This window comes from Salmo salar, chromosome ssa09 (genome assembly GCF_905237065.1).
Source record: "Salmo salar chromosome ssa09, Ssal_v3.1, whole genome shotgun sequence".
Lineage (NCBI taxonomy): Eukaryota > Metazoa > Chordata > Actinopteri > Salmoniformes > Salmonidae > Salmo > Salmo salar.
In genome coordinates this window covers 89,333,476-89,357,592 of record NC_059450.1, presented here as the reverse complement: position 1 = coordinate 89,357,592, position 24,117 = coordinate 89,333,476, and the positions used below count along the sequence as shown (strand labels likewise).

At 45.7% G+C, this 24,117-nt stretch overlaps 2 protein-coding genes across 3 annotated transcripts in view; one reads left to right on the top strand and one right to left on the bottom strand.

Moving 5' to 3' along the window:
- Positions 1 to 769: 769 nt before the first annotated feature.
- Positions 770 to 15,728, top strand: LOC106612137 (E3 ubiquitin-protein transferase RMND5B). Of its 2 annotated transcripts, none has more exons than XM_045724187.1 (10): positions 770 to 872; positions 2,506 to 2,678; positions 3,277 to 3,419; positions 3,581 to 3,718; positions 4,080 to 4,180; positions 5,622 to 5,788; positions 7,574 to 7,739; positions 12,955 to 13,057; positions 13,262 to 13,416; positions 13,548 to 15,728. In XM_045724187.1, the coding sequence occupies exons 2-10, from the start codon at positions 2,540 to 2,542 to the stop codon at positions 13,609 to 13,611; spliced, it is 1,176 nt and encodes a 391-aa protein (XP_045580143.1). In that variant the 5' UTR covers positions 770 to 872; positions 2,506 to 2,539; the 3' UTR covers positions 13,612 to 15,728. The 2 variants fall into 2 exon arrangements, with proteins under 2 accessions (XP_045580143.1, XP_045580141.1); XM_045724185.1 differs by lacking the exon at positions 770 to 872 and adding an exon at positions 883 to 1,112.
- A 5,369-nt stretch (positions 15,729 to 21,097) lies between these two features.
- Positions 21,098 to 24,117, bottom strand: part of LOC106612138 (NEDD4-binding protein 3-A) — a 78,383-nt gene continuing 75,363 nt past the window's right edge. Inside the window, exons 9-10 of the mRNA XM_014213044.2 lie at positions 23,329 to 23,584; positions 21,098 to 22,346 (exon numbers count right to left, since the gene is read on the bottom strand). Of these exons, the coding sequence (XP_014068519.2) occupies positions 21,919 to 22,346; positions 23,329 to 23,584 (684 nt within the window). The 3' untranslated portion in view covers positions 21,098 to 21,918. The remainder of the gene's footprint in view (positions 22,347 to 23,328; positions 23,585 to 24,117) is intronic.

Sequence of the window (24,117 nt, the reverse complement as noted above, 5' to 3'; positions counted from 1 at the left end):
TATTTGAAGACTTTCATAGACGTAGAGGTGAGATAATGTTCCATGGAAAATAACTTCTCAGTTGGCTCACGCATGAGGGTAACGATGGTAGCAACCTTTGTGAGATTGTGATGTGAGCTGCGTGTGGTTGGGGCTGGGTGGCCGCCCAGGCCTAGCTAAAAGATTGATCGACCCTTGACCTGATGCTACACTGCTCCGGCTATGCAGCCTATTTCTTCACTCTGAAACACAAGCTTCTTTAGTTATATCTCCATTAAGTTTGGTCTCCAGTGACCTAGGCTAGGCTACACACAGACTCCCAACTATGAAACTGAAATTTGTCTTTCTTTTGATACACTCAGTCTGTGTTGATGCAAGATAATGAAGTGACAGAATTGAGACTTAGAACTTAATTGAGACATGTCTTATGAGTGACTTTCAGTAATATACATGCATATTGATGGTTTGTGTGTGTGTGTTTTACATCAATGCCTGTCTGGGGTCATGACCAGATAGTTACATCACAGGTGGGAAATCCCCTGGCCAGCTCCAAGCCACACACCTGTCTGAACCGTCGCTATGCAAGCTGGCCATAGATCTCAATTCATAACCGTCCAATCAGCGCCACCTGGGGTTCGCAATGAACTTGTAGGCTATGTGTGACAATTTAATATTGGAAACAAATGCTACATTTTACTTGTTTTATATGGATACATGATTATGTACCAGAGGATGGAACTCTGTAAATATTAAACATTGAATCAAGTCTAAGAATCTTACCTTTATGGTCAAAGTAGGTACAGCACTTTTATTATGAAAATCTAAGACGTGCGACACCGGAAGGAAGTTCCGCAGATCGAAGGACAACTGGTGGAGAATCGCTGTTACGACAGGCAAGTGGTGTTTATTTTGACGCTTTATGTTGTCCTTCTAACTCATTTTATATTTTATGACATGTCGTTGATATATTTGAGAATTGCAACAAATATTAGGATAATCTGGCTGTCTTTCTAACTATGCAATCGATTAAGTACACCATTATTGCCGAGTCAAACATAAACAGCTTCGGTCCATTGCTAGGTTTACGTTATGCGACAACTTGAAGTGTATGCGAAAGGACAGAATAACAAAACGTAATTAGCTAGCTACTCAAAAACATTTCTTAGCTGCCATTAGCATTGACAGAAGTATGATAATCGACATTGTAACCAAGTGGTGTTTGATACGACGTCTTATGCAGCTAGATAACGTCTAGCTACCAGTAGCTATATAGCTACGCTAATTGGCTTGGTAATGTTGTTGTGGGTATGGCTAGTTAGCTTAGCTAACTTGATATTTGCTAACATAGCTGCTACCAGAGCTTTGTTGTGACTTTTTAGTAAGTAGCAAGAACACAGCTGGCTAGATTCTTAGTATTTCGCTAGCTACTTGTCTTAACTCAGTGTCAGCAAACGATTTGGCTAGTTAGCCTACCGTGCTAACCCAGTGTTGCAGTCGAATGTCATTGGTCGAGGGCTTGAGGCTATGGACAGGGCCTATTAGCTTCAGCGAGCAAACCGGTTCCAAAAGTAGCCTTTTTTGCATGATGTGTAGTTACATAGTAAATGTTTTATTTGTCAGATGTATACAATTAAAACGAGAAGGGGAAAGTTGCAGAGCGATGTTTTTCAGATGAATACACCAGGGATGCCTGATGTCAGTGAGACCAAGACATTCAGGCCTAACAACAGTGATATCCACTTGTTGATCTAGAATAGATTGGTCTTCTTTCATCTTTTCTGTTGCCTGTCAATGATTATCAATACTGTCCAAACTGTGCCATTGCACACTTTAGGCTCTAGCAAATCTGATTCAACTAATAAAGTATTTTGTTGACCAGTTATGCTAGTACTAGTAGTGAATCAAAACTGTAGGGGTCATGGGAGGATTGCAAAATGCTGAGCTATTGTTTGTGACCTTGTTCAGTGGTTCTCAAACCTCTCCTTGGGGACCCCCAGCCATTCCAGGTATTTGATATTTTCTGTAGCTAGCACACCTGATTCAACTAATCATCAGGCCCTTGACTAGATGAATCAGATGAGCTACTTCAGGCCCTTGACTAGGTGAATCAGATGAGCTACTTCAGGCCCTTGACTAGGTGAATCAGATGAGTTACTTCAGGCCCTTGACTAGGTGAATCAGATGAGTTACTTCAGGCCCTTGACTAGGTGAATCAGATGAGCTACTTCAGGCCCTTGACTAGGTGAATCAGATGAGCTACTTCAGGCCCTTGACTAGGTGAATCAGATGAGCTACTTCAGGCCCTTGACTAGGTGAATCAGATGAGTTACTTCAGGCCCTTGACTAGGTGAATCAGATGAGTTACTTCAGGCCCTTGACTAGGTGAATCAGATGAGCTACTTCAGGCCCTTGACTAGGTGAATCACTTCAGGGCTACAACAAAATTGTGAAATGTCAGGGGGTCCCTGGAGAGAGGTTTAAGAACCTAGGCCTAGTTCCCTTGGTTATGTGTGTTCTCTCTCCCAGGTGGTAGTGAATGCGGTAGAGTCCCAGTCTAGGTATGGAGCAGTGTGCGTGTGTGGAGCGGGAGCTGGAGAAGGTGCTCCATAGGTTCGTCATGTACGGACACCAGTCAGAGGAACGGCTGGACGAACTACTACGCAGCGTCTGTGAGCTACGGGGACAGCTGGTTACATTCGGTAAGGCCATGCCAGCTCCACGCTGTAGTTTAGAAGTAGTGTCCACTCCAGTCATCCGGTACCTTGCAGGTGCATGGTACAAAATGAAAGAATGACAGATACCTGCCCACACGGTTAAAGGCCCCATGTTTGAGGAATTTGATGCACGACTATAACTGAAGCACGGAACAATATGCAATGAATTTATTTAAACAGTTTTCCACCAGAGAAATGAAACATTGTTTTGCCCCGGTTGCGTGTCATGACTCATGAGTGTTCAGGCACAGAAGTGATTCATAGGTCTCTTTGTGTAACTTTCAGCAGGTCTACTTTAACCTTTTACATTAGGACTTGTTTTAACCTGATTGCTGTCTCCTTCAGGGCAGAGACATGTATTTACAGAGTTGGGTCACCTTTTGAATATTGTTTTAATTCTAGACACTCAGTTACATAACATTGTTTGAATATTCCCATGTGACGGTAATAGGGTGCTAACCATAGACATATGTCATTATGTTTTAAATGGCGCTAACATGGCTGCTATAGAATGTTGTGTATTGTCAATGCATCACAATGCAGATACCTGATTGTCCCGCCTCTCTAAATACCTCTCCTTCAGGGGTACGAGATGCAGATCTGACGGTGCTGTCTCAGACCATGGCCCAGTGTTGTAAGAACATTAAAGAAACGGTACAGCTGCTGGCCTCCAGACACAAGGACATCCACGGCAGTGTCTCCAAAGTGGGCAAAGCTATCGACAGGGTGAGATTTTCCCAGTAAATGCTTTCATTATAGTATCTTTACAATTTAGAAAAGAGATGACACAACTTCCTTGTGGTTCAAGACAATATTATAAACTTAAGCACAAGGGAGAAATGTATTTCCACTGATCCTTTGGTTGTTTCCTGGTTGTGTTTCTGTAGAACTTTGATGCAGAGGTGAGTGCAGTGGTGGCAGAGACAGTGTGGGACTCACCTGAGAGACAGAAGTACCTGAGTGAGACCATCGTGGAACACCTGTACAGACAAGGCATGCTGAGTGTGGCAGAGGACCTATGTCAGGTAAACAAACAACTGAGATGAAACAAAAGCCTGCACACCCTATTGGTCCCCAGAACCAGAATTGAAGAACTTGGGTGTACTTCATATGTATTATAACTGCCTGCCGTGTGTGTCTCTCCAGGAGTCTGGAGTAGTGATTGTACTTCATATGTATTATAACTGTGTGTGTCTCCAGGAGTCTGGAGTAGTGATTGTACTTCATATGTATTATAACTGTGTGTGTCTCCAGGAGTCTGGAGTAGTGATTGTACTTCATATGTATTATAACTGTGTGTGTCTCCAGGAGTCTGGAGTAGTGATTGTACTTCATATGTATTATAACTCTGTGTGTGTGTGTGTGTGTGTGCGTGTGTGTGTCCAGGAGTCTGGAGTAGTGATTGACATGAGCATGAAGCAGCCGTTCTTGGAACTCAACAGGATCCTGGAGGCCTTGAGGATGCAGGACCTCAGACCAGCACTAGAGTATGTACTATACCTCCTCTCTGTTATATACTGACCTCAGACCAGCACTAGAGTATGTACTATACCTCCTCTCTGTTATATACTGACCTCAGACCAGCACTAGAGTATGTACTATACCTCCTCTCTGTTATATACTGACCTCAGACCAGCACTAGAGTATGTACTATACCTCCTCTCTGTTATATACTGACCTCAGACCAGCACTAGAGTATGTACTATAGCTCCTCTCTGTTATATACTGGCCTCAGACCAGCACTAGAGTATGTACTATACCTCCTCTCTGTTATATACTGGCCTCAGACCAGCACTAGAGTATGTACTATACCTCCTCTCTGTTATATACTGACCTCAGACCAGCACTAGAGTATGTACTATACCTCCTCTCTGTTATATACTGACCTTAGACCAGCACTAGAGTATGTACTATACCTCCTCTCTGTTATATACTGACCTCAGACCAGCACTAGAGTATGTACTATACTTCCTCTCTGTTATATACTGACCTTAGACCAGCACTAGAGCATGTACTATACCTCCTCTCTGTTATATACTGACCTCAGACCAGCACTAGAGTATGTACTATACCTCCTCTCTGTTATATACTGACCTCAGACCAGCACTAGAGTATGTACTATACCTCCTCTCTGTTATATACTGACCTCAGACCAGCACTAGAGTATGTACTATACCTCCTCTCTGTTATATACTGACCTTAGACCAGCACTAGAGTATGTACTATACCTCCTCTCTGTTATATACTGACCTCAGACCAGCACTAGAGTATGTACTATAGCTCCTCTCTGTTATATACTGGCCTCAGACCAGCACTAGAGTATGTACTATACCTCCTCTCTGTTATATACTGACCTCAGACCAGCACTAGAGTATGTACTATACCTCCTCTCTGTTATATACTGACCTTAGACCAGCACTAGAGTATGTACTATACCTCCTCTCTGTTATATACTGACCTCAGACCAGCACTAGAGTATGTACTATACCTCCTCTCTGTTATATACTGACCTTAGACCAGCACTAGAGTATGTACTATACCTCCTCTCTGTTATATACTGACCTCAGACCAGCAGTAGAGTATGTACTATACCTCCTCTCTGTTATATACTGACCTCAGACCAGCACTAGAGTGTGTACTGTACCTCCTCTCTGTGTGGAGTTGAATGTGAATCAAACCCCTCTTTGATCATTTTGATCCATTCAGTAACTGATTAACTTTAGAACACAATTGAGATCTGAAAGACTTGTAGACACACGGTCAGGGTTGGGTCAATGCCAGGGTTGAAGGCCAATCCTGGGGTCTATTCACTAGGACCCAAACAGAAGGAAACGGGGAGGGAACTACCTGAATTTGTCCAATATAAATTGTTTTCAGTTTGCTGCGGTGTGCACTAATGATTACAATCCTCTCTCTCCCTGGCTCCAGATGGGCAGTAACAAACCGGCAGCGCCTGCTGGACCTGAACAGTACCCTGGAGTTCAAGCTGCACCGCCTCTACTTCATCAGCCTGTTAAACGGAGGCATCACCAACCAGCTGGAGGCGCTACAGTACGCCAGGCACTTCCAGCCCTTCGCCTCACAGCACCAGAGAGGTAGGGGACACAGACAGCTTGGGCCCTGTTCTGGTCAGAGTGGGACAGATAGAAATGTAGAGGGCAGATATATGATGGTCTGAATGGAGGCAGTCCTTCACCTCACAGCACCAGAGGGGTAGGGACAGACTCCCTGGCTGGGGGTTCCTGGTGGTTTTGAAGAGGGGTAGGGACAGACTCCCTGGCTGGGGGTTCCTGGTGGTTTTGAAGAGGGGTAGGGACAGACTCCCTGGCTGGGGGTTCCTGGTGGTTTTGAAGAGGGGTAGGGACAGACTCCCTGGCTGGGGGTTCCTGGTGGTTTTGAAGAGGGGTAGGGACAGACTCCCTGGCTGGGGGTTCCTGGTGGTTTTGAAGAGGGGTAGGGACAGACTCCCTGGCTGGGGGTTCCTGGTGGTTTTGAAGAGGGGTAGGGACAGACTCCCTGGCTGGGGGTTCCTGGTGGTTTTGAAGAGGGGTAGGGACAGACTCCCTGGCTGGGGGTTCCTGGTGGTTTTGAGGAGCTTTTTGACAGGGATCATGTTCATTAGGCACCAAACGGAAGAAAATAAACTGAAACAGGGAGGCACTGTCCAATAAGAAGAAATCCTAATCATCCAATAAGAAACTCTAATTGTTGTTTTCTGTTGCCAAGCATGTTCCATTGTTGTTTTCTGTTGTCTCCTCTCCCCCCCCAGACATCCGTATTAACAGTGTCTCCTCTCCCCCCAGACATCCGTATTAACAGTGTCTCCTCTCCCCCCCAGACATCCGTATTAACAGTGTCTCCTCTCCCCCCCAGACATCCGTATTAACAGTGTCTCCTCTCCCCCCCAGACATCCGTATTAACAGTGTCTCCTCTCCCCCCCAGACATCCGTATTAACAGTGTCTCCTCTCCCCCCCAGACATCCGTATTAACAGTGTCTCCTCTCCCCCCAGACATCCGTATTAACAGTGTCTCCTCTCCCCCCCAGACATCCGTATTAACAGTGTCTCCTCTCCCCCCCAGACATCCGTATTAACAGTGTCTCCTCTCCCCCCCAGACATCCGTATTAACAGTGTCTCCTCTCCCCCCCAGACATCCGTATTAACAGTGTCTCCTCTCCCCCCCAGACATCCGTATTAACAGTGTCTCCTCTCCCCCCAGACATCCGTATTAACAGTGTCTCCTCTCCCCCCCAGACATCCGTATTAACAGTGTCTCCTCTCCCCCCCAGACATCCGTATTAACAGTGTCTCCTCTCCCCCCCAGACATCCGTATTAACAGTGTCTCCTCTCCCCCCCAGACATCCGTATTAACAGTGTCTCCTCTCCCCCAGACATCCGTATTAACAGTGTCTCCTCTCCCCCCCAGACATCCGTATTAACAGTGTCTCCTCTCCCCCCCAGACATGCGTATTAACAGTGTCTCCTCTCCCCCCAGACATCCGTATTAACAGTGTCTCCTCTCCCCCCCAGACATCCGTATTAACAGTGTCTCCTCTCCCCCCCAGACATCCGTATTAACAGTGTCTCCTCTCCCCCCCAGACATCCGTATTAAGTGTCTCCTCTCCCCCCCAGACATCCGTATTAACAGTGTCTCCTCTCCCCCCCAGACATGCGTATTAACAGTGTCTCCTCTCCCCCCCAGACATCCGTATTAACAGTGTCTCCTCTCCCCCCCAGACATCCGTATTAACAGTGTCTCCTCTCCCCCCCAGACATCCGTATTAACAGTGTCTCCTCTCCCCCCCAGACATCCGTATTAACAGTGTCTCCTCTCCCCCCCAGACATCCGTATTAACAGTGTCTCCTCTCCCCCCAGACATCCAGATCCTCATGGGTAGTCTGGTGTACCTGCGGCACGGCATAGAGAACTCTCCCTACCGCTCTCTGCTAGAGACCAACCAATGGGCTGAGATCTGTAACAGCTTCACCAGGGACGCCTGCGCTCTGCTGGGGCTATCTGTAGAGTCACCTCTCAGTGTCAGGTTAGACACGCACATGCACACGCACAGGTTGAGAGCTTCAAGTTCCTTGGTGTCCACATCACCAGCAAACTATCATGGTCCAAACACACTAAGACAGTTGTGATGAGGGCACAACAAAACCTATTTTCCCTCAGGAAACTGAAAATATTTGGCATGGGTCCCCAGATCCTCAAAAGGTTTTACAGCTGCACCATCGAGACCATTCTGACTGGTTGCATCACTGCCTGGGATGGCAACTGCTCGGCCTCCGACCACAAGGCACTACAGGGGGTAGTGCAAACGGCCCAGTACATCACTGGGGCCTAGCTTCCTGCAATCCAGGACCTCTATACCAGGCGGTGTCAGAGGAAGGCCCTAAAAATTGTGAAAGACTCCAGGCACCCTAGTCATGGACTGTTCTCTCTGCTACTGCACGGCAAGCGGTACCTGAGCGCCAAGTCTCGGTCCAAGAGGCTTCTAAACAGCTTCTAACCCCAAGCCATAAGATTGCTGAACAGCTAATCAAAGGGCTACCCAGAACCCTCTTTTACGCTGCTGCTACTCTGTTTATTATCTATGCATAGTCACTTTAACTCTACCTACATGTACATATTACCTCAATTACCTCAACTAACCGGTGCCCCCACACATTGACTCTGTACAGGTACCCCCTGTATATAGCCTGCACATTGACTCTGTACAGGTACCCCCTGTATATAGCCTGCACATTGACTCTGTACCGGTACCCCCTGTATATAGCCTGCACATTGACTCTGTACCGGTACCCCCTGTATATAGCCTGCACATTGACTCTGTACCGGTACCCCTGTATATAGCCTGCACATTGACTCTGTACCGGTACCCCCTGTATATAGCCTGCACATTGACTCTGTACAGGTACCCCTGTATATAGCCTGCACATTGACTCTATACCGGTACCCCTGTATATAGCCTGCACATTGACTCTGTACCGGTACCCCCTGTATATAGCCTGCACATTGACTCTGTACAGGTACCCCTGTATATAGCCTGCACATTGACTCTGTACCGGTACCCCTGTATATAGCCTGCACATTGACTCTATACCGGTACCCCCTGTATATAGCCTGCACATTGACTCTGTACAGGTACCCCCTGTATATAGCCTGCACATTGACTCTGTACCGGTACCCCCTGTATATAGCCTGCACATTGACTCTGTACCGGTACCCCTGTATATAGCCTGCACATTGACTCTGTACAGGTACCCCTGTATATAGCCTGCACATTGACTCTATACCGGTACCCCCTGTATATAGCCTGCACATTGACTCTGTACCGGTACCCCTGTATATAGCCTGCACATTGACTCTGTACAGGTACCCCTGTATATAGCCTGCACATTGACTCTATACCGGTACCCCCTGTATATAGCCTGCACATTGACTCTGTACCGGTACCCCTGTATATAGCCTGCACATTGACTCTGTACCGGTACCCCTGTATATAGCCTGCACATTGACTCTGTACCGGTACCCCTGTATATAGCCTGCACATTGACTCTGTACCGGTACCCCTGTATATAGCCTGCACATTGACTCTGTACAGGTACCCCCTGTATATAGCCTGCACATTGACTCTGTACCGGTACCCCCTGTATATAGCCTGCACATTGACTCTGTACAGGTACCCCCTGTATATAGCCTGCACATTGACTCTGTACAGGTACCCCTGTATATAGCCTGCACATTGACTCTGTACAGGTACCCCTGTATATAGCCTGCACATTGACTCTGTACCGGTACCCCTGTATATAGCCTGCACATTGACTCTGTACAGGTACCCCCTGTATATAGCCTGCACATTGACTCTGTACCGGTACCCCCTGTATATAGCCTGCACATTGACTCTGTACCGGTACCCCCTGTATATAGCCTGCACATTGACTCTGTACCGGTACCCCCTGTATATAGCCTGCACATTGACTCTGTACCGGTACCCCTGTATATAGCCTGCACATTGACTCTGTACAGGTACCCCTGTATATAGCCTGCACATTGACTCTGTACCGGTACCCCCTGTATATAGCCTGCACATTGACTCTGTACAGGTACCCCCTGTATATAGCCTGCACATTGACTCTGTACCGGTACCCCTGTATATAGCCTGCACATTGACTCTGTACAGGTACCCCTGTATATAGCCTGCACATTGACTCTGTACCGGTACCCCCTGTATATAGCCTGCACATTGACTCTGTACAGGTACCCCCTGTATATAGCCTGCACATTGACTCTGTACAGGTACCCCCTGTATATAGCCTGCACATTGACTCTGTACCGGTACCCCCTGTATATAGCCTGCACATTGACTCTGTACCGGTACCCCTGTATATAGCCTGCACATTGACTCTGTACCGGTACCCCCTGTATATAGCCTGCACATTGACTCTGTACCGGTACCCCTGTATATAGCCTGCACATTGACTCTGTACCGGTACCCCCTGTATATAGCCTGCACATTGACTCTGTACCGGTACCCCCTGTATATAGCCTGCACATTGACTCTGTACCGGTACCCCCTGTATATAGCCTGCACATTGACTCTGTACCGGTACCCCCTGTATATAGCCTGCACATTGACTCTGTACCGGTACCCCCTGTATATAGCCTGCACATTGACTCTGTACCGGTACCCCCTGTATATAGCCTGCACATTGACTCTGTACCGGTACCCCCTGTATATAGCCTGCACATTGACTCTGTACCGGTACCCCCTGTATATAGCCTGCACATTGACTCTGTACCGGTACCCCTGTATATAGCCTGCACATTGACTCTGTACCGGTACCCCCTGTATATAGCCTGCACATTGACTCTGTACCGGTACCCCTGTATATAGCCTGCACATTGACTCTGTACCGGTACCCCCTGTATATAGCCTGCACATTGACTCTGTACCGGTACCCCTGTATATAGCCTGCACATTGACTCTGTACCGGTACCCCTGTATATAGCCTGCACATTGACTCTGTATACGGTACCCCTGTATATAGCCTGCACATTGACTCTGTACCGGTACCCCTGTATATAGCCTGCACATTGACTCTGTACAGGTACCCCCTGTATATAGCCTGCACATTGACTCTGTACCGGTACCCCTGTATATAGCCTGCACATTGACTCTATACCGGTACCCCTGTATATAGCCTGCACATTGACTCTATACCGGTACCCCTGTATATAGCCTGCACATTGACTCTATACCGGTACCCCTGTATATAGCCTGCACATTGACTCTGTACCGGTACCCCTGTATATAGCCTGCACATTGACTCTGTACAGGTACCCCCTGTATATAGCCTGCACATTGACTCTATACCGGTACCCCTGTATATAGCCTGCACATTGACTCTATACCGGTACCCCTGTATATAGCCTGCACATTGATTCTGGTGGGGGTCATAGACTTCTCCTTGTACCTGAAGGACCCTATGACCACTGAGACCACTAAGGAGTAAGTACAAAGTCTCCAGCCACCCTAGTCATAGACTTTTCTCTCTGCTACTGCACGGCAAGCGGTACCGGAGCGCCAAGTCTAGGTCCAAAAGGATCCTAAATAGCTTCTACCCCCAACCCGTAAGAGTCCTGAACAGCTAATCAAATGGCTACCCAGACTATTTGCATTGCCCCCCCACCCCCCAGAACGCTGCTGCTACTTTCTATTATTATCTATGCATAGTCACTTTAATAACTCTGCCTACATATACATATTACCTCAATTACCTCAACACCGGTACCCCCGCACATTGACTCTGTACAGGTACCCCCTGTATATAGCCTGCACATTGACTCTGTACCGGTACCCCCTGTATATAGCCTGCACATTGACTCTGTACAGGTACCCCCTGTATATAGCCTGCACATTGACTCTGTACCGGTACCCCTGTATATAGCCTGCACATTGACTCTGTACCGGTACCCCCTGTATATAGCCTGCACATTGACTCTGTACCGGTACCCCCTGTATATAGCCTGCACATTGACTCTGTACCGGTACCCCCTGTATATAGCCTGCACATTGACTCTGTACAGGTACCCCCTGTATATAGCCTGCACATTGACTCTGTACAGGTACCCCCTGTATATAGCCTGCACATTGACTCTGTACCGGTACCCCCTGTATATAGCCTGCACATTGACTCTGTACAGGTACCCCCTGTATATAGCCTGCACATTGACTCTGTACAGGTACCCCCTGTATATAGCCTGCACATTGACTCTGTAACCGGTACCCCCTGTATATAGCCTGCACATTGACTCTGTACCGGTACCCCCTGTATATAGCCTGCACATTGACTCTGTACAGGTACCCCCTGTATATAGCCTGCACATTGACTCTGTACCGGTACCCCCTGTATATAGCCTGCACATTGACTCTGTACCGGTACCCCCTGTATATAGCCTGCACATTGACTCTATACCGGTACCCCTGTATATAGCCTGCACATTGACTCTGTACAGGTACCCCCTGTATATAGCCTGCACATTGACTCTGTACAGGTACCCCCTGTATATAGCCTGCACATTGACTCTGTACCGGTACCCCTGTATATAGCCTGCACATTGACTCTATACCGGTACCCCTGTATATAGCCTGCACATTGACTCTATACCGGTACCCCCTGTATATAGCCTGCACATTGACTCTGTACCGGTACCTCCTGTATATAGCCTGCACATTGACTCTATACCGGTACCCCTGTATATAGCCTGCACATTGACTCTGGAACCGGTACCCCTGTATATAGCCTGCACATTGACTCTATACCGGTACCCCTGTATATAGCCTGCACATTGACTCTGTACAGGTACCCCCTGTATATAGCCTGCACATTGACTCTATACCGGTACCCCCTGTATATAGCCTGCACATTGACTCTATACCGGTACCCCTGTATATAGCCCCGCTATTGTTATTTACTGCTGCTCTTTAATTACTTTTTATTCTTATCTCATACTTTTTTGGGGTTGTATTTTCTTAAAACTGCATTGTTGGTTAAGGGCTTGTAAGTAAACATTTCACTGTAAGGTCTACACCTGTTGTATTCAGCGCATGTAACAAATACAATTTGATTTGACACGCACGGCCGGGAGTATGACGCTGATAGTAAGATTCCTTTACAATGCTCGTCTTTGTTTCTGACTGCAGTATGTATCTGTGACTTCCACGTCTGTTTCTCTGTGTTGAATGTCAGTTTTGCGTCAGGCTGCATGGCTCTGCCAGTCCTGATGAACATCAAACAGGTGATTGAACAGAGACAGTGTAGCGGAGTCTGGACACACAAGGACGAGCTGCCTGTAAGTCTCCCTCTCTAAGCTCTCTGCTTTTCTCTCATGACTTTCTCTGGGCAACGATTTCTCAGTGTTTAAAAGCAAGAATTGTAATTCATAATTATTTCTAACATCTATGATACTATAACCATTTTAAAATGGATTATTAATGAAGGTTGTCATAGGAGGGTAATGGTGCTGTCCTGTCTGTCCTGTCTCCTCTCCCTCCAGATTGAGATAGACCTGGGGAAGAAGTGCTGGTACCATTCCGTATTCGCCTGTCCCATCCTCCGGCAGCAGACGTCAGAGAGCAACCCTCCCATGAAGCTCATCTGTGGACACGTCATCTCCAGAGACGCCCTCAACAAACTCACCAACGCTGGAAAGTAAGTTTGATCCAGGCTGACTGACAGACAGGAGGGCATTCAACCATTGGCAGTGTCAGACCTGTGTAACTCTGTGGTTAAACTCACCTGCCTGTGTGTGTCTGAACACTCTCTGTCCTCCATCTCCTCAGACTGAAATGCCCCTACTGTCCCATGGAGCAGAACCCGTCAGATGCCAAGCAGATCTTCTTTTGATCCCCCGTCCTTTTTCCTGAAACCGCCAGGCCCTTGGAGCTACAGTAGCTACCTGCTACCCCAGGACCCCTGGAAATCCCCATCCTACAGGCACCAATTTGCCCCAGTGCCCCCACCCAAACTCGGACAGATACCCTCCCAGTGATGGCCCAAGGCTGTAATACTCCTGCCTCGTCTTGCCCCATCAACAGCTCCTAGTGTACAGAGGGCTGATGTGGATGGCCCATCAAACGACTTCTACCCATAGAGAGACAGAGAGGAGTCGGTCAGCATGAGGACAAAGGAAACATCTCAAAAGGATTGTTCATTCATTGACACTCGTTCATTTGCAACTGCCTGCTGAACTTATTCTACACTTTTTCTTTAAGGATGTGATGAGGTGTTATGCTTTCTTTTGTGGGATGGTGATAGGCTGTCGAGTTGATGATGATGATGATAGGCTGTCGAGTTGATGATGATGGTGATAGGCTGTCGAGTTGAGTTGATGGTGATAGGCTGTCGAGTTGATGGTGATAGGCTGTCGAGTTGATGGTGATAGGCTGTCGAGTTGAGTTGATGGTGATAGGCTGTCGAGTTGAGTTGATGGTGATAGGCTGTCGAGTTGATGATGGTGATAGGCTACCCTACTGTAGTTGATGATGGTGATAGGCTGTCGAGTTGAGTTGATGATGGTGATAGGCTGTCGAGTTGATGATGGTGATGTTGAATTTCTGTTGAGGATGATAGCCTTTCGAGTTGAGTTGATAGCGATAGGGTATCAAGTTGTAGTTTTTGGACGACTGCTAAGTTCCTTATTCTCTATCTCTCCATCTGTAGGCTTTCCTCAGTACACAGAATGCTCTATCCATCTGTAGGCTTTCCTCAGTACACAGAATGCTCTATCCATCTGTAGGCTTTCCTCAGTACACAGAATGCTCTATCCATCTGTAGGCTTTCCTCAGTACACAGAATGCTCTATCCATCTGTAGGCTTTCCTCAGTACACAGAATGGGTCTTTTAGAATGATTTAATGGATGTTAGAGGGGTGATGTGACTTTTTTTTTTCTTTTTTTTTTTTTAGAAAGTTGTCTGATTTCAGGAGAGTATTTAAACTTCTATATTACAGAGGTAAAGCTAAGTGGCCTCTGAGAAAATATATTCACATAAATTGTATTGAGAGGTTGTGATTGGCTGATAGGTGGTGACCATGGTTACAGTTTGTGAATGGAACACTGATTGTAAAAAAAAATGTTTAACATTTCTCTTTCTATTGGTGATGATGTAATAAAGGCCCTGATTGGTTGAAAGTCACTTTGGGTTACAGTACATGTATCAGTGTGATGATCAACAGTTGTGATCGATGGAGAGGTCGAGGGTCAATTGACTGATTTGATTTTGCAACTGGCTCCAATAACAATAATTTTCCTGAAGAAGGAAGCCATGTTTCTTGTTCTGTGTAGGCCTATGTATTCAACAAAAACTAATTATACTACTGTGAAGTCTGCTTTTGTTTTTATTTATCATCGCTAGAATCAAGTCTCTTTGTAAAATAGTGAAACCACAAGTAACATAATACATTTTATGAAATATAATTTTGCCACAAAATGGCAACATCAGTATTGGGTTGGATCCATGATCAAATCCTTCTCCGTTTTCCGAACCGATAGCTCCCAGCCCATGGAATGGTGATGTCATACCAGCCCATGGAATGGTGATGTCAGCGAGTTCTGCACCACCATCTCTTTAACAGCCGACACATGGTAGCAGTCAGCCATTATATCAACTTTGCACTGATCTCCAGTCAGAATGAATGATGGAAGCAGGTATAGTTTTATATTATGATTTGTGTGTGCACATGTGTTTGTTTTATGTTTGGTTGATTTTTACATTTGATATACTGCTTTTGGTTGACAATCATTCATCTCCTTTCCCAGATTGACAGAATACACTAAGGTCTGATATGGCTTCTTCCTTGGGTTCTTTTTCTTTCCATTAGTCAGTTATTGAGTTCTTGTGTGATAGGTTTGCCTTTTACCTGCTTCTCTGTCTTTATTAAAGTTGTATTGTACATATTTATTCTCTAACATGTTTCATATTATACTTGCATCTTAAAATGGAATAAAAACTTTATACTCCAACTCTGTTTATATGTTTGTGGAAAGTATTAGAATTTGGTTGGTTTTGGTTAGCTGCAGAAAGATGGACCGATAGAGCCAATATTAGCCACCGATGTTGACTCACATGCTCTTCCTACTGATGCCACCAGATGGCGACATTACAACACTAGGTGACTTCAACATTCTAAACATGCCTTCATTTGACTTTATTTTATTTAACTAGACAAATCAGTTAAGAACAAATTCTTATTTACAGTGACGGCCTGCCAGCCTGAGAATTTTAGTTGCAGAAATGTCTCCTACTGGGCTAGCTGTATTCACTTCATGCAAACAACTGTCCTGTTGACTTTAACTAGTGTGTGGTATAGTTGTATGTAAGTCATTCTGTTAAGCCGCTTACAATGAATGCTTGAAATCCAAGCAGTGAAGTTTGCATGTGTAGAGTCTCTCCTACATACAGAGCAGCAACACACACAAGCATGAGTTAATATCTTTCATCATCATCCCACACTCAGAAGACAGTCACCTAGGTGAGCTGTGGAGTTATATTAAGCCCTGGGTTATATAACGTTAGATGGAGATTGGTGAGTCAGAGGGAGAGATGGTGTTTGGCTTGACCGCCCCCTGGGAACACACACATCAAGTCTAAAACAGGACTGTTTGCTAACTGCTCAAATCATGAACCTGGCTATTACACAAGTCAAATACGCTTGAGAGTGGGTGGGAGGACAGCTCATAATGGCTGGGATGGAGTAAATGGAATGGGATCATACACATGAAAACCATGGGTTTGAGAGTTCGCTACCATTCCATTGATTCCTTTCCAGCTGTTACTATGAGCCGTCCTCCCCAATTAAGGTGCCACCAGCCTCCTGTGGTACACACACACACACACACACACACACACACACACACACACACACACACACACACACACACACACACACACACACACACACACACACACACACACATTTCATTTGCATTCTAAAAGAAAACTGGGTGTTTGTTCTGTGTGTCCAGCACTCAACTTCACAAAACCACCCAGGGCAGCCACTACCCTTCTCTACAGCCTACCTTGGCTGGCTCACATAGAAATACATGTTCCTTACGCTAACAAATATCCTCCTCTGTTTCCATCTGGGCTGACCTTTGACCTCTAATGTCCAAACTCCGGAAGGAGGTATGTAGGGGCCAGGGATGGACAAGGGAGGGAAGGGCGTTGTGTTTGTGAGCTAGGGTTGTACAGGGGAGTGACAGGGTGTGGTAATAAGGGTTGAAGACCGAGATGTCCTAAAGGGTATTTTCCCAGCAGCTTCCTCCAGTCTAGTTCAGAGAAAACTAACCTATCAGTCTCCTTCACAACAGATATTTGGAAAATCTCAGTTTCATACCCCTTGCGTCCTCTCTCCTCGCCTCCTCAAAACCCATTGGACGAATAAGCCAGGGATCCCTCCCCTCTGACCTTCTCCTCCAATGGGTTGAGGAGGAGAGCAGTCCTGCACACAACAGATAGGTATTTAAAGTCCCAGGAGGATGGGGGAAAGGTAACCAAGACTGAGCTAAATGTAGTACAAGACTCTGGGGTTGATGTATGTTACAGGGCTCAGTGTAATATAGTATAGCACAGCACAGTACATTACAGTATAGTGTAGTAACATACCAGTGGGTTACTACAAGTTGTAGCTATAGGCTGTGCTTTTGTTGGTATTTCTAACGTAAAGAAAATTGCCATCACACCACTTGATAAATGTTTATTATATAAATTCAGAAGCAACATATATATAATGTGAGTATACACTACTGTTCAAAAGTTTGGGGTCACTTCAAAAGTTTGGGGTCACTTAGAAATGTCCTTGTTTTTGAAAGAAAAGCACATTTGTTGTCCAGTAAAATAACATCAAATTGATCAGAAATACAGTATAGGAATTGTTAATGTTGTAAATGACTATTGTAGCTGGAAACGGCAGATTTTTTTATGGAATATCTACATAGGTGTTCAGAGGACCATTATCAGCAACCATCACTTCTGTGTTCGAATGGCACGTTGTGTTAGCTAATCCAAGTTTATCATTTTAAAAGGCTAATTGATCATTAGAAAAAGCTTTTGCAATTATGTTAGCACAGCTGAAAACTGTTTAACTGATTAAAGAAGCAATAAAACTGGCCTTCTTTAGACTAGTTGAGTATCTGGAGCATCAGTATTTGTGGGTTTGATTACAGGCTCAAAATGGCCAGAAACAAAGCACTTTCTTCTGAAACTCGTCAGTCTATTCTTGTTCTGAGAAATGAAGGCTATTCCATGCGAGAAATTGCCAATAAACTGAAGATCTCGTACAATGCTGTGTACTACTGCCTTCATAGAACAGTGCAAACTGTCTCTAACCAGAATAGAAAGAGGAGTGGGAGGCCGCGGTGCACAACTGAGCAAAAGGACAAGTACATTTGAGTGTCTAGTTTGAGAAATAGATGCCTTACAAGTCCTCAACTGGCAGCTTCATTAAATAGTACCTGCAAAACACGAGTCTCAATGTCAACAGTGAAGTGGCGACTCCGGGATGCTGGCCTTCTAGGCAGAGTTGCAAAGAAAAAGCCAAATCTCAGACTGGCCAATAAAAAGAAAAGATGGGCAAAAGAACACAGCCCCTGGACAGAGGAACTCTGCCTAGAAGACCAGAAGGTAGAATAATAGTGAAGACATCAACACTATGAAATAACACATATGGAATCATGTAGTAACCAAAGTGTTAAACAAATCAAAATATATTTGAGATTCTTCAAAGTAGCCACCCTTTGCCTTGATGACAGCTTTGAACACTCTTGACATTCTCTCAACCAGCTTCATGAGGTAGTCACCTGGAATGCATTTCAATTAACAGGTGTGCCTTGTTAAAAGTTAATTTGTGGAATGTATTTTCTTTTTAATGCATTTCAGCCAATCAGTTGTGTTGTGACAAGGTAGGGGGGTATACAGTAGATACCCCTATTTGGTAAAAGACCAAGTCCATATTATGGCAAGAACAGCTCAAATAAGCAAAGAGATTGACAATCCATCATTACTTTAAGACATGAAGGTCAGTCAACAAGGAAAATGTCAAGAAATGTGAAAGTTTCTTCAAGTGCAGTCACAAAAACCATCAAGCACTATGATGAAACTGGCTCTTATGAGGACCGCCATGGGAAAGGAAGACCCAGAGTTACCTCTGCTGTAGAGGATAAGTTCATGAGTTAAAAACCTCAGATTGCAGTCCAAATAAATGCCTCACAGAGTTCAAGTAACAGACACATCAACATCAACTGTTCAGAGGAGACTGCTTGAATCAGGCCTTCTAGGTCGAATTGCTGCAAAGAAACTACTATTAAAGGACACCAATAAGAAGAAGAGACTTGTTTGGGCCAAGAAACATGACCAATGGACATTAGACCGGTGGAAATCTGGTTTGATGAGTCCAAATTTGAGATTTTTTGGTTCCAACAGCCGTGTCTTTGTGAGACGCAAAGTAGGTGAACGGATGATCTCCACGTGTGTTGTTCTCACTGTGAAGCATGGAGGAGAAGGTGTGATGGTGTGGGGGTGCTTTGCTGGTGACACTGTCAGTGATTTATTTAGAATTCAAAGCACACTTAACCAGCATGGCTACCACAGCATTCTGCAGCGATACGCCATCCCATCTGGTTTGCGCTTAGTGGGACCGTCATTTGTTTTTCAACAGGACAATTACCCAACACACCTCCAGGCTGTGTAAGGGTTATTTTACCAAGAAGGAGTGATGGAGTGCATCAGATGACCTGGCCTCCACAATCACCTGACCTCAACCCAGTTGAGATGGTTTGGGATGAGTTGGACCTCAGAGTGAAGGAAAAGCAGCCAACAAGTGTTCAGCATATGTGGGAACTCCTTCAAGACTGTTGGAAAAGCATTCCAGGTGAAACTGATTGAGAGAATGCCAAGGGTGTGCAAAGCTGTCATCAAGGCAAAGGATGGCTATTTGAAGAATCTAAAATATAAAGTAGATTTTGATTTGTTTAACACTTTTTTGGTTAATACATGATTCCTTATGTGTTATTTCATAGTTTTGATGTCTTCACTATTATTCTACAACATAGAAAATAGTAAAAAATAAAGAAAAACCCTTAAATGAGTAGGTGTGTCCAAACTTTTGACTGTATTGAAAGCAGTAACTTCCCTCAATGTAGTCTCTGAATATTTTAATGACTCTAGGACCAAGAAAATGTATTCAAAACAGCTTCTCAAGTTTTGTAATTGTATGTTTGTTAATGGGACAATATGGCCATTTAATTAAACGATTCTGTTTAGGAGATGAGGTTTTCCTCCGACAGCAGCGATAGGTACAAGTGAATGATCAGTAATTAGTCCAATGGGATGCAGAATAATAGCCAGAGCTTTAATATTAGGCTGTATTTGGCTATTCATTCAAAGTGTCCTTTACTCAAACAGTACATGCTTCTGCAGCATTAGTATATCCAAATTACAACTATATACAGATTCCAAAATAGTAATTTGGGGACAGAAAATAGATTCACATGAAAATAAATATACATTTCATAAAACGTTCTCAATACAGTATTGTTACAGTATAACAGTTTTCTTAAAGGGTCATTTTACCCCCCAAAAAAGGAACTTGTCATCCTCATAACTAAAATTCCCCTTGTTAATGGCAGAGCAATAGCAGCCATGTATTGGCGTGTGATGGTCTAGTAATCCTACTTAACTAAGTGGTATAGCTTTCTCCTCTCTGAGCCCAGCTCCCTGAACGCACCCTGAATGAAGAGAACTTATAATGTCATGTACATTAGGCCTACCGTACACACCACAGACGTATTAGTATTCTATTTTATTTAACCTTTATTAAACTAGGCAAGTCAGTTAAGGATAAATTCTTATTTACAATGACGGCCTACCCCGTCCAAAGCCGGACGATGCTGGGACAATTGTGCGCCGCCCTATGGGAGTCCCAATCCCGGCCGAGTGTGATACAGCCTGGATTACTACACACCACACCACACCTCACCTCACCACACCTCACCTCACCACACCTCACCTCACCACACCTCACCACACCTCCTCACCTCACCACACCTCACCTCACCTCACCACACCTCACCTCACCACACCTCACCTCACCACACCTCACCACACCTCCTCACCTCACCACACCTCACCTCACCTCACCACACCTCACCACACCTCACCATCTCACCTCACCACCTCACCTCACCACACCACACCTCACCACCTCACCTCACCACACCTCACCTCACCACCTCACCACACCTCACCTCACCACATCTCACCACACCACACCTCACCATACCTCACCTCACCACACCTCACCTCACCACACCTCACCTCACCTCACCACACCTCACCTTACCTCACCACACCTCACCTCACCACACCTTACCTCACCACACCTCACCACACATCACCACACCACACCTCACCACACCACACCTCACCTCACCGGGACAAAACCTAAATCCCTTTAGATCCTTTTGCACAATGTCCTAGGGTGCATCTGAAATGGCCCCCTATTCCCTATATAGTGCACTACTACTACAGGACCCTGGTCAAAAATAGTGTACTATACAGGGTACAGGGTGCCACTTTACCCCAGTCAGTGTCTGAACTTCAACTAGCCCACAGAACAGCTGTGAGGAACACACTGGTTGATTATATACACACAGAACTAAATTAGATGAAGTAACATTTACAAATAGGTTATTATTATTATTATCATTATCATTTGTACATACAAGCAGCCCTCTAAAATGAGGTTTGGTCAGGGTCGTGCTTGAGGGAATGTACAGTGTTCTCGACTTTAATACGCTGTCATTGATTTGTGGACTGAAACAGGAAGCTGTCATTGATTGGAGGTTTGAAACAGGAAGTAGGTAGTGGAACCTCCAATAAATAGTACCAGAGAGGGTGTACCATTGTATTGCTGATTATACATGCACACTATTCAGTCTAGTTCATACAGGTCTAGGAGTGTAGGAGTGCAGAGTTGTTTTGGAATTGGAACTGGGTTCTCCACAAGGACATGGAGATGAAGGGTGAGGATTTGGTTTGGATTGGGGCCCTCCTGTCTTTTCAAGTCTGTAAGAAGTCTGAGTCTTCATCAAAGAGATAGGAAGAGGTGGCGAGTGTTTGGTTTGGAATGCCCCCACCCCCCCAGTGTCCACTCAGTCAAATCTCAGACGACTCTATCCTCTCTATCCAGGGAAGACCAGGGGGAGGTTTACTGTCTTCCTCTCCTCTTTCTCTCTCTCCTCCTCCTCTTCCTCTCCTCACCTCCTGCACTTCCCTTTCCAGTGACTCATTACTGTAGTCTCCCATCTCTCCTCCTCCTCCTTCTCCTCCTCTTCCTCCCCTCACCTCCTGCAGTTCCCTCTCCAGCGTTCCTCCTCCTCCTCTGAGCTGGTATAATTCTGTCTCCAGTAGTTGGTTGTGGTGGTACATGTCCAGGTAACTGGCCTGCAGCTCTCTCTGGTAGCAGATCACTTTCTCCTTCTCTGTCTGCCACGTCTGTCTCTCCTGCTCGAAAGCCGAAACCTGGGCCTCGCTCTGACGACGCTCTAACAACAGCTCTGCTCGCAGTCGCTCCTCTGTAGAGCCTGGAGATAAAGAGAGAGGGGGGTGGGAAGAGAAAGAGAGGGGTGCACAGAGAGAGATAGAGACAGACATTTTAATGATCACCAATTAGCTTATTAGCCAACACAGTAACATTAGTCTCACAAATATATAACAATCAAACATAACAATATGCCATTTAACAGAATCTTTAATCCAAAGAGACTAACAGTCATGCTGCATACATTAACGTATGGCTGGCCCCAGGAATCAAACCTACAACCCTGGCGGTGCAAGCGCCATGCTCTAGTGATTGAGCTACACAGAACCACAAATTGAAATTGGGTTTTTATTTTCATAATAAGGCTTGCTTCTCGCTTATAGCTAGAAAGAAGCTTGTTCAGGCCACTTTTCTCTCTGTAATTGATTATGGTGACTTGTTGTATATGCATACAACCTCCTCCGTCTTACAGAGACTAGACTCTGTTTATCATGCATCCTTGCACTTTATTACAAATGCCAAGTCACTCACCCACATTTGCACATTGTACCAAATGGTAGGTTGGACCTCACTTTATATGTGCAGAAAGATACATTTGTATGTGTTCATCTACAAAGCCCTTTTGGGTAAACTCCCTCTTTACCTCTGTAGTCTGGTCTCCTTCACCACCAGCAGTTACCATACCTGGTCTGCTAGGTGGTTGCTACTTAAAGTCCCCAGGACATTCACAGTATTAGGCAAGACTGCCTTCTCTTCTTGTGCACCAGAGGCATGGAATAGTCTACAATCCATGCTTCATCTAGATATGTTAGTGCCACTGAATGAATTTAACATATTGATGGGAGACTCTGTTACGGAGGACTGTAAATGCTTTTTTTAGGCTGGATCATGTTGTTGTATGTTTTAATTCTGTAATGTATTGATTGTTGCTGCCTTCTTGGTCAGGTCTCCAGTTGAAAAAGAGACTGTGGGTCTCAATGGGCTTTTCCTGGTTAAATAAAGGTTAAATAAACAAATATCAATACCTGATGCCCCTCCTGATCCTCGAGACTCTAGTGTCCCACTCTCCTCCGCTCCCCCTTTCCCCTGTCGTCGTGGTTGCGCACCATGTAGGGCTGTCTGCAGCATGTCTATCTGTCCATCACGGCTCTGCAGCTCTCCTCTGGTCTCTCTCAGCTGGGTCTTCAGCTGGAACAGCTCTGACAGCTTGCTGGTCACCTCCGCCTGGGAGTCACGCAGCTGCTGCTTCAACAACGAGATCTCACCCGACTTCTGACACACCTGAAAGGTAAGGAGGGAGGAGTGGTGAATGAGGACGCTAAATAAACCCTGCTCTTCACCAGCATCCCTCAGTCAATTCCTCCTCTCTCTATGCCTGTCCTCCGTCCTCTTAGTTCATGGACCCATCTCTATGTTTTTACCTTCACTTACCTTCAACTCTCCATCCTCCTACCCTCTCATCTTCCCCACTCCATCCTCCTACCGCCTCATCTTCCCCACTCCATCCTCCTACTCCCTCACCTTCCCCACTCCATCCTCCTACCCCCTCATCTTCCCCACTCCATCCTCCTACCGCCTCATCTTCCCCACTCCATCCTCCTACCCCCTCACCTTCCCCACTCCATCCTCCTACCCCCTCACCTTCCCCACTCCATCCTCCTACCCCCTCATCTTCCCCACTCCATCCTCCTACCCCCTCACCTTCCCCACTCCATCCTCCTACCCCCTCATCTTCCCCACTCCATCCTCCTACCCCCTTACCTTCCCCACTCCATTCTCCTACGCCTCATCTTCCCCACTCCATCCTCCTACCA